This window comes from Crocodylus porosus, unplaced genomic scaffold (assembly GCF_001723895.1).
Source record: "Crocodylus porosus isolate Cpor-Errol unplaced genomic scaffold, CroPor_comp1, whole genome shotgun sequence".
Classification (NCBI taxonomy): domain Eukaryota; kingdom Metazoa; phylum Chordata; order Crocodylia; family Crocodylidae; genus Crocodylus; species Crocodylus porosus.
Genome location: NW_017728886.1, coordinates 188,405,278 through 188,415,816, shown reverse-complemented (window position 1 = coordinate 188,415,816; position 10,539 = coordinate 188,405,278). Strand labels below are relative to the sequence as shown.

General features: G+C 40.5%; 2 protein-coding genes across 3 annotated transcripts in view; both read left to right on the top strand.

The window, feature by feature from the left end:
- The first annotated feature begins 372 nt into the window (after positions 1-372).
- LOC109318003 (insulin-like growth factor-binding protein complex acid labile subunit) lies at positions 373-2,642 on the top strand. Its single transcript, XM_019546999.1, has 2 exons — positions 373-934; positions 1,386-2,642. Exon 2 carries the CDS (start codon positions 1,410-1,412, stop codon positions 2,619-2,621), a length of 1,212 nt encoding a protein of 403 aa, XP_019402544.1. The 5' UTR covers positions 373-934; positions 1,386-1,409; the 3' UTR covers positions 2,622-2,642.
- A 1,664-nt stretch (positions 2,643-4,306) lies between these two features.
- The window catches only part of TMEM241 (transmembrane protein 241), an 88,864-nt gene continuing 82,631 nt past the window's right edge, over positions 4,307-10,539 (top strand). The window contains exon 1 of one of the 2 annotated variants that reach the window (XM_019546974.1): positions 4,307-4,512. In XM_019546974.1, coding sequence (XP_019402519.1) covers positions 4,441-4,512 — 72 coding nt within the window. In that variant the 5' untranslated portion in view covers positions 4,307-4,440. The remainder of the gene's footprint in view (positions 4,513-10,539) is intronic. The other variant, XM_019546965.1, reaches the window with a different exon arrangement.

Genomic DNA, 10,539 nt, shown 5'->3' with positions numbered 1-10,539 from the left:
CCTCATTTTTAGTCTGTGACCAAGCAATAGATGGATTACCCAAGACTAAAATACTGTTGGATAATTTTTACTGACTTGAACCAGGGGGGAAAATCCTTTTTGGGCCATAACAGCAATCTTTCACTGTTATAAAAAGTACTGCAGAAAGCACAAAGAGAGACACTGAATAAATATTATGCAAGATAAAGATACACTACCATGTCAAGGTCAAATATCTTTTAATCCCTCAGTTACAATCCTATTTTTACAAACAGCTGTAAAATGTTCTTAGCTACATTAAAAGTGATTTGTGTGGAATGTGCGGCATACTAAAAAGTACACTTTTGTCTGCAAAATACAGATTTGGCATCTTTAAAACAACAATTTTTAAACTTCTTCAAACAGCATTTCTACATGTTGCATAACAGGGCTACAGTGTAATCTATCTACACATTTCTAGTATTCTGTCACTGTGGCATGTAAGTGTCCATGTCTTCTATTTTTTTAAGTCCTCTGTGCTACTGTCCCTTGCGCTCTAAAATGTGGTTACTTCCTTGTACCCGTCAGCCTCAGCAAGGTGGTCCATCTACATCTGTACAAAACCGAGGGTCCAGCCCCATGCATTTATGTTCACTGCTCACTCCTGAAAAATGGGACCTGCATAACTAAAAAATACCCATTAAGAATGGCTAGGTGGGACAGAATCTATATTCTCTGTCTGCCAAAAATAATTATAGAGCACCAGTCACTATAGTGTCTAGGTATTACTGTTAAGTCTAGGTATTTGCTGTCTGCTTGTATTTGCTCATTCTTTTTTCCGGGAAAGCCTGCTGAATCAAGAAGCCAAGCCAAAGAATGTAGGTTAAGCAATGAAAGCTATGGCTTGCGAGATCAGTTTCAATTGCATTTGTCAGACTGCTGAAGGTATACCCAAGAGTACACAGGGACATCTCAGGTATTGGCCACTTGCTTAGAAATATTTTGCTGTATGTTGATTTCTAACTTGCTTTTGCACTTGTAGAATATTGAGATTGACTTATAAGATCTTTTAACAAGGAAAGGATTGATTTTCCAGAAGTGACCTGTTGTCAACAAATATGGTTGATTTTTCTTCTTTTCTTAAAAGTTGCTTATAAGCTAACATTTAAAACAATGTCTTCCAGCTGTTTGATGATGTTAGACATTCTGAAAGGCTTTTAGTTTTGTTTTGGAAACAAAAAAAAAATCTCTTTATGTTTTACCTTAGAAATGCCAAGCCTTGTATTCCCTGTTTTTCATCGAGGACGAATTTCTGGTTGACTGAAAAATGTGAAACTGCCACCATTATCTTTATTTGTTAAAAACTAAATCACACCCAAATGAAAGAGCTAACACTTGTTGGTTGTTTTGTTCCCTCCTTTCCCCAGACCCTGTCTCTACAGGTAGCAATAATGATTCCTCTGCTGTTTCTGCTGTTCTTTGGATATATCCTTTCAATTCCTGGGTGTCCCCAGAAGTGCTTTTGTATCCACCCATTAACAGATTGCCGGCATGCCAATCTAAATGAAGTTCCTCCTGATTTTGACCAAAAAACAGAAACATTGATCTTGAATGAAAACTCTCTAAGTCTCATTCCTCGAGGAGCCTTTCAGAACTTCCACAATCTAACTTTCCTTGGTTTAGCTCACAACAAACTCTCGCTTCAAAATGATTCTTTTGAAGATATCAGCAACAGCATCCTGTCTTTGGATCTCTCTGGAAACAGTTTCACAGACCTGCCATTAAAATTGTTCAAGAAAACAAAGAAACTTGTTTGGTTAAATTTAGCCGATAACAGACTAGATCTTCTGGACATCAACATTTTCAGCTCCTTAGAAAAACTCTCTTACCTGGACCTCTCCAATAACAGACTGCAGATGCTTACATCCATGTTTGCGGGTCTCTCTCAGCTTGATACCTTGATGCTGGCTAGTAACTATCTCCACACCATACCACAAGGAGTTTTGGATTCTACTCCTAAACTTAAGATCCTTGATCTGTCACACAACAAAATAAGCCATTTGCCCAACTGTTTATTTAACAGCACAATGAATCTTAATGACTTGCTTCTTGATGATAATAATTTTACAGTGATACCACATGCTGTATTCACAATCTTCCATAACCTAGAGCATTTCTCAATTTCTAAAAATAGAATCCAAAATGTTTTACCATTTGTGTTTGTTAGCAAGTTAAGAAAACTTGACCTATCTAGTAATTTACTTTCAGTGCTGCCTTGTGATTTCCTTTCAGGTTTGGAGCAGCTGGAAGTTCTCAATTTATCTTTAAATTGTCTTGGAAATTTTCCCAGCAATCTATTCATAAATAATACTAAGCTAGCATTTCTGCATTTGGATAAAACCTGTCTCAGCACTTTACCTATTGTTTCAGGCCTTCGAAATATGAGTGAGCTGACACTGTGCTGTAATGCCATAAAAAGCTTGCCAAGAAAATTCACAGACAATATGGTCAATTTGAAACTGTTGGATCTCTCCAATAACAACATCACAAAAATAGAGGATGGTGCATTTAACATAAATCCTAATCTCACAAAAGTGGTTTTGACTGGGAATCCAGTTTTTACAACTGAAAGAATTAATTACACTTTCAAAGGGTCAGATTGAAGAGTATACGTTAAAAGATGATACTAGGGTAACTGTATCAAGAAATGCTTTCTGCTACCTTCATGAAAAATGTAATGTACATATTGCAAAAAATGTAATTATTTCTGAGCTACAAGTACTATCTTCTAATAGCACGTGCATTACAAAGCTTCTTTGAACTCACTGTGCTCTCTGATATTGTAGTACTATAACTCTCTGATATCGTAGTACTGGTGATGGTACAGCTGTCCATTTCTTACACTAATTTAAATGTTCATTTTTTTGTCTCATTATTGTATATCTTTTCTAAATCTTACAACTGATTATGTATTGTATATAAATATGAATATTTGAAGGACTATATGGTACTGTGGTATGAGGTAGCATGAATTGGGAATTACCACACTGTCACAATGGTGAATCTACAAGAGTTAATATGGTCACTCCAACTGAGTGCTGATAAAATCCTGATATGACACACATTTCACTCTCTTTGTCCCATTCTCTCCACCTCTCCAATTCCTTCCACCTCTTCTTTTAGGAAGCTAGGTGCCTTATTGCTGTGAGTTCAGCTGACTGAGAGAGGTTCAGAAGGAGCTCTTAAAGCCTCTAAACTCATAAAAAAATAGCTTGGCTATAAGTAAAAATGTATTTTTAGGTTCTGATATCCTAGATAATTTCACAGTTAAAACTTCCATTATTAAGTTTCTGTTTGCATTAGGATAATGCTGCTCCTTCTGACCTGACATACTTTAACAGTATCACCTTTTTATATCTAGAAAAGTTTTAATGATTAATCTTGTCCTCATGGGGCCACAGACAGGGATACATATTTTGGGAAAAAAATACATTTGTGTATATATAAAGGAAGAAACCTTTCAGTTACAGGCTACTTTAGAAAAGCATCTCTTTGAAGGTGCTCCGATTGGAAATATTGAAGTATAGGACCACTAGCTAGTGCTCTTGTTAAGATGTGGAACCCCATGGAGAGTTAGGAGGCTTCCCAATCCTTTTGAGTGAACTTGATTTAACCCACTTGTGTTATTTCTTCATTTCATCATGTAGGCATGCCTATACAGCTTAAAAGAGACAATGGGGTTTTTCTGTGAGGTTTGGAAACACCTCCTACAGATTTCTAGATCAAAGGTGATCATTCTCAATGACTTTCTGCAGGATGGGTTTTATACACACCCACACCCACACCCACATATATATAACCCATGTATATATACAGAATACAGGTTATACATTAGAACTTTTATGTACATTTACTTTGTGTGTGTTTGTGTGTATGGGTTATATCTACCTATCTATTTATCTATCTGTATAGCTCTTTCTTATATCTATCTGTATAGTTCTTTCTTTTTTCTTTCTTGTATCTATCTATATGTATAGCTCTTTCTTTCGTCTATCTACCTACCTACCTACCTACCTCCTTTTCTTTCATCTATCCGTCTATCTAGGTCGTTCCTGCTTGCTGTCACACACACAGACGCCTAGAGCAGTTCTGACTGATGACCTTCTAAATGCGTAAACCCCGCAGACCGAGGCGGGAGAGGAAGGAGGTGTGCGCCCCAGAAAGGGGCGGAGAAAGAGCGGGTCTGTGCGACCCGTATCTATCTGCCCGAGTTTCCTGCACCGGGAGGCAGCGTGGCCCCTTTAAGAAGGCCGGGCCTCCGGAGCTTGTTCTTGTGCCTATTGGAGCGAGCACAGAGCAACGTGTCCCTGTCATGGCAGCCACTCCAGGTAGCAGATTCGTGAGCACTGTCTCCAGCTGATCACAGCGTGCAGCACCAGTGCCTTGATCATCCTCACCGAGACGGGGGAGATGCTTTGACAGATGTATTTAAAGAGACCTGCAGCTGGTCTCTCTTTCTGCCTCTTCTACTTGGCTTCTTATTTCACCAACAAGGTGAGGGGGAGCTGCAAGCTGGTTTGTGTGAATCCACTGCCTGAGCAATCCTCGGTGGATTCATCTCCTTGGCTTCCCGCCCCGGTCCCCAGGCTGTGCAGGGCATGCATTCCTTCCTCCCTGCACCACACTTCCTTGCCTGCAGCAGGAGGAGCTGCTCATTCACTTTCAGTTTCTCCTGAATGTGTAGAGATGCCAGCCGGTCATAGCTAACTGCCTACAAAACCATTTTCTCTTTGCAAATAGCCCTAATGCATTGACAGAAATATTCGGGTGAAGACAAAAGGGTGGAAGGCAAAAGGGGGTACTTGTATGGAGGCCTCCACCGCCTCTATATCAGGGAGAGCTCCCCCCAGGAATCCCTCCTTTGCCTCTAAGACAATGGTTTCCCACTTTTGCCTCTAAGAGGGTGGTTCTCCACCAGTGGTCCTTTGTACCAGGATCCATTTGTAAACATCAGTAGCCAGTCCCAACCCAGTGCCCATCACTCCTCCCAGCCCCACAGTGTCTGGAGTAGGGTGGCATGTATGTGGGGTAAGGGGGGCCCCAAGCAGCCCTTTGCAAGCTGGAAGCCTGCCAGCCTGCAAGGGAAACGCCAGGATTTCCCACATGTTTCTCCTTTAAAGGTGAATCCATTTTTAAAGTTTGCTCATGACCCGTTTGTATATTCTTGCAACCCATGGGTTGAGAAACACTGCTCTAAGAGGATGCATCTCTGCAGCTGGTTAAAACATGCTATCTGGAAGAATATCAACATAATCCCCTCTTGCTGTTGCACCCACTGGGAAGTGGAGAGGGGCAAAGTTAGGTCAGAGGAAAATCTGGAAGTGCTGAAAACAAAAGTTGCTTTTGGGGCTATACATAATATGTATATTACATGGTTTGTGGTGGGCACAAAATATACCTTTGGTTAAGTGACTGAAATAGCTTTTGATGGGAAGAATAAATGGTATGATAAGGATCTGTGTGTGTGTGTGGTGGGGGGTGCTTACTGCACTGTATGCTTATTTAAAACTCATCATCATTGTCCATTTTCTTCTCATTTTATAACTGTTGGAAAGGTGAAATTGAAACGAGGTCAGATGATCTCCTCACTTACTCAAGGGTTAAGTAGGAATAACACCACTAAAATCAATACACTTAATTTGGTGTAAATTAGATGAGGATTAGGACTGTAGTTTCCTAAAACTGACATTAAGCATTATTCTGTTGCTCATGAGTGCTGGGTGGCCATCACTTTTCCCCGTAGTAAAAAGGAGAGTTGAAATATTTTAAATCCCTTCATAAATAATTGACAGGAATTTAAAAAAATGGACATGAGAGGGCAACCACCAAATTTGAGCCTGTTATTGTTCTTTTAATACAGTACAGGTCCATGGGGCCAGATGGGATGTACCTGAGGGTGCTAAGGGAGTTGGCTGATGTGACTGCAGATCCACTGGCCACCTTTGAAAACATATGGTGATCAGGAGAGGTTCCAGATGATTGGAAAAGGGCAAACATAGTGCCCATATTTAAGAAAGGGAAAAAAGAGGATCCAGGGAATTATAGACCAGTCAACCTCACCTCAGTCCCTGGAAAACTCATGGAGCAGATAGATCCTCAAGGAATCCATTTCTAAGTACTTGGAGGAGAAGAAGGTGATTAGGAACAGTCAGCATGGATTCACCAGGGGCAAGTCATGCCTAGCCAGCATGATGAGATGACTGGCTCTGTGGACGCAGGAAGACCAGTGGATGTGTACCTTGATTTTAGCAAGACTTTTGATACCATCTCCCACAACATTCTTGCAGGCAAGCTAAGGAAGTATGGGTTAGATGAATAAACTGTAAGGTGGATAGAAAACTGGCTGGAGTATCGCGCTCAGAGATGAGTAATCAATGGCTCAATGTCTAGTTGGCAGCCACTATCAAGTGGAGTGCCCCAGGGGTCGGTCCTGGGGCCGGTTTTGGCTGGGATGATCTAATTGGGGATGGTTCTGTTTTGAGCAGGGGATTGAACTAAATGACCACCTGAGCGCCCTTCTAACCCTAATTTTCTATGATACTATGATTCTGTATCCTCTCCTTGTTCTGCTGGACCTGTTTTATGACTCTTCTGTCTTGGAATTCCAAGACATGCAAATTTCAATGCCCTACCACTTACAAGAGCAGAGGATGGCATCTTTGCAATCAAAGAATGTTAATGATGGATCCAATAATTATAATATTTCAACTGTGTCAATTAAACATTCCTGTAACAGCATTATTAGGTATCTAGTGAATATTGGATGCAGAAGCAGTAAAGAGTTGTTACATTATCTAGTTTGTCTCCCTGTCAAACTAGATAATGTCACAAGTGTAAATTCACAGCAGCCACCATTAAAAATAGAACGCTACCATAGTATTCATAAGGGAACACTGGAAACACAGAGGCACCTTATCAGTTTACCCAAGAAGAAAATGTCAAGGTTAGAAAGGGCAATCATAATGGCTAAACAAAGGTTAGTATCCGTGAGTCTATCCTGTGGCCTCATTAAGCTGTAAATTAAGGGAAAGAAACCTGCTTTCTCCTGCACATTGCAATTTCTTATGAATGCTACTGGAAGATCCATTGAGAAACAAAAGGGAAAATATGCAAGAAATGCACACTGTGAATGAAAAAATCATAGCCTAAAATTAATCTGATATAGTTTAATTTACTAATTTGTTCATTATGTGCCTGAGAGTGTGTAGGCAAGGTTCTTTGAGTAGATGTTATAGCTTTTATTAGATCAGCTGAGTAGTTGGAAAAAAGTTCATGGCAAGCATTCGGGCAGTCACCCTTCTCTGGGCATAGGGAGTCTCCGGTGTTCTGAGTTTGTGTATGATGTTGCTCTCCTGTGTTAGGTGTTTCACAGGTTTCTTAAGTAGGCCAGTAAGAGTGATGCTGAAGTTATTTTCAGTGGTGACAGTGGGCAAAAACTCCATATAAGTCAGTAAAACTGGCACAAATGAGATGAGATTCTATCCCAGGGTTCATATTTTAAATTGGGTGGGGGAGGAACTAGTCTGATAAACACTTACTCCTATTAATATAGGAAGTAATATTAAGTAATATAATAGCCTAGGAAGGCTGTAATATAATAGTAGGTATTATATAATAGTATAATATTAAGTAATATAATAGCCTAGGCAGGCACGTGCAATGCCCTTTCTTAGGGTCATTGCTACTGTTACTTTTGGAAAATTAACCCCCCCAAAATCCGTGTACCTTGCAAAAACATGCCAAAAATTAACCTTAGTTGAATTTGCAAGGACATAGGCAGACCAAGTTCTTCGGGCAGATCTGATATCTTTTTTTAGACCAACTCAAATACTTGGAAAAATTCTTCTTTGCGATATGGCCACCCATATGATCAGGGGCCTGGAGGACAGGCATGAGGAGAGAATCTGGGAACTGGATTTGTTCAGTCTGAGTAAGAGAAGACTGAGAGGTGACTTGACAGCTGCCTATAAGTATGTCGGGGCAAACACCAAGATGTAGGGGAGTAACTTTTCAGAAAAGCACCCCTTGGGAGGACGAGGTCCAATGGGCATGAGCTAGTTGAGGAAAATTTTAGGCTTAGACATAAGGAAAAACTTTTTTTCTGTAAGGACATCTAGAATCTGCAACACACTCCCAGCAGAGGTGGTGCAGTCGCCATCCCTGGAGGTGTTCAAGAGCAGGCTGGACAATCACGTAGTTGAGGTCATTTGAGCCCAAATACCTCCTGCCCTCCGGCAGGGGACCGGACTTGATGATCTTACAGGTCCCTTCCAGTCCTACTGTTCTCTGGTTGTAGTCTGTGATTCTATTTTCTGTATCAGAGGGCTTCTGTGGCGCTGGAATAAACCACATGAATGATTTTGTGGTTTTGTTTGAGCAAGAAGTATGTGGATTTTAATGGGAGAGGTAGAGATATCTGGTTTTGCTTGAAGACAAGGCAATATCTTTCACTTTAGAGGGTGCGGATTTGTTTTCTTAAATACATTCTCCCTATTCAGAATGTCAAGGAGAGAAGATGCTATGGTTAGGAACATGTAAGGAGAGGGACTGAAACAGTAGCTGTTAGGATGATGTTGAGTTGGAGAAGGTGCTTGGTTTAATTTATTTGGTGAGAGAAGTTTGTAATCACCCTTGTGCAGAATTTCCCCCATCTGCCCCAGGTTAAAACTTTTGTTTATGAGTTTTCATTAATTACAAGGAAAGATTATTGGAATATGGGACTTTCACTTGTCTTAGGCATTGCATGGACTGCAACTGGACCCAGGCATTGCAAGGATATAGAAGAGGTCATGTACCATACATTGATTTAATATACAAATATCAACTTGGAAGCATGACTTTGTAAAATGTGACTTTCTTAATCAATGTACTTCCTCCTTGTATGTATTGAAGTACACAAAAATAATGGCCTGAAAGTGCTTGGCACTTTACCTGTTAAAGGAGATGGATGGGGGGAGGGTATTGCTCAGTTTCCTTCCAAGATTGTCTTAAAATATTTTTATTACTTTAGAGTACTGTTGGTACTCTACATCCACCACTATGGAGACTGTAAGATGAATTATTTTCTGACTCATGTAACAACTGACTTTTAATTTAAATTTGATCAATAAGGACATATTCTGCTTTTACTTACACCTGTGTAAGTTTGTGGTTGGAATTGCTTACATACCTTTCTGAAAAGTGGTGTAGCAGGTCGTTTAATGATGCTTCTTTGTCACAATTAAAGGTAGTTTGTACTATGCATTTAATTTCACTGTTAGGTAAGCCACACATTAAAAATGAAACTCAGTATTAGAATATACTATAAGAATTTAGAATAGTAAATACCCGCTGTTAGAATCTGTATTGGTTGGGCTGAGTAGGTATATGGAATGGACAGGTCTTGTGTTCAATGATTCTACTTGTAAATTTTTATTTAGGAGCATCATGAATACTACATGAAAAATGAAGTTATTACTTGCATAATTGCATATTAAGTTGGGGATTTCAGTCCAATAACTTAAGAAATTATATTATTAAACATTAATAATGAGTTGGTATTACATAGTGTCTACTAACAAAATAGCTAGGAAATTTGGACTGAATGGCTAGATAAAGAACTGTAATAAATTCACTGGACCTATTCATATGAGTATAATCCCATAGCCTTCAGTGAGGCTAGGAGGTAACTCATGAAGCAGTAGTAGAGGTGCACAGGGCTAACAGCAAGCCAAGTTCTGTTCTCTCTTATTCCAAAGCAAATATGGTTGCCTCCGAAGGATCAATTTAGGCATCAAAATAAGATTTGGCTCTTACAAGACAGCTTGCTCTTGCTTCTTATCTGTCCCAAGCTGCCGACTTTTACTTGTAGCAGTGACCACTTATATTACTTCTTTGAGGGAGCGGCAGGGATCTTTTCCTTTTCTCAAAGAAAGCTGAGGACCTGCTTCTTCTTTACTATGGATGGGGGTTTCATAGTTTCATAGCTGGTAGGGTTGGAAGGGACCTGAGCAGATCATCAAGTCCGACCCCCTGCCATGGCAGAAAAGAGTACTGGGGTCGAACGACCCCAGCAAGGTGTTTATCTAGCCTCCTCTTAAAGACCCCCAGGATAGGAGCCAGCACCACTTCTCATGGAAGTTGGTTCCACATCCTAGCTGCCCTGACAGTGAAGTAGCGCCTCCTGATATCTAATCTGAATATACCCTCTGGTTGGCCTTCCTGACTGCATCCCCACACTGCCAGCCCATGTTCATCTTGGAGTCAGTGATGACTCCAAGATCCTTTTCTGCCTCTGCGCTGATGAGAAGGGCGTTCCCCAGCCTGTAGGTATGGTGCGGGTTCTTCCTCCCCAGGTGCAGCACCCAGGTGCAGCACCTTGCACTTGTCAGTGTTGAATCCCATCCTATTCCCATCCGCCCACCCCTGTAACCTGTCTAGGTCTGATTGCAGCCTATTCTGCCCATCTAGCATGTCCACATCCCCCCACTTCTTAGTGTCATCAGTAAATTTGAAAAGGGTGCTTTTTACCCCCTCATCCAA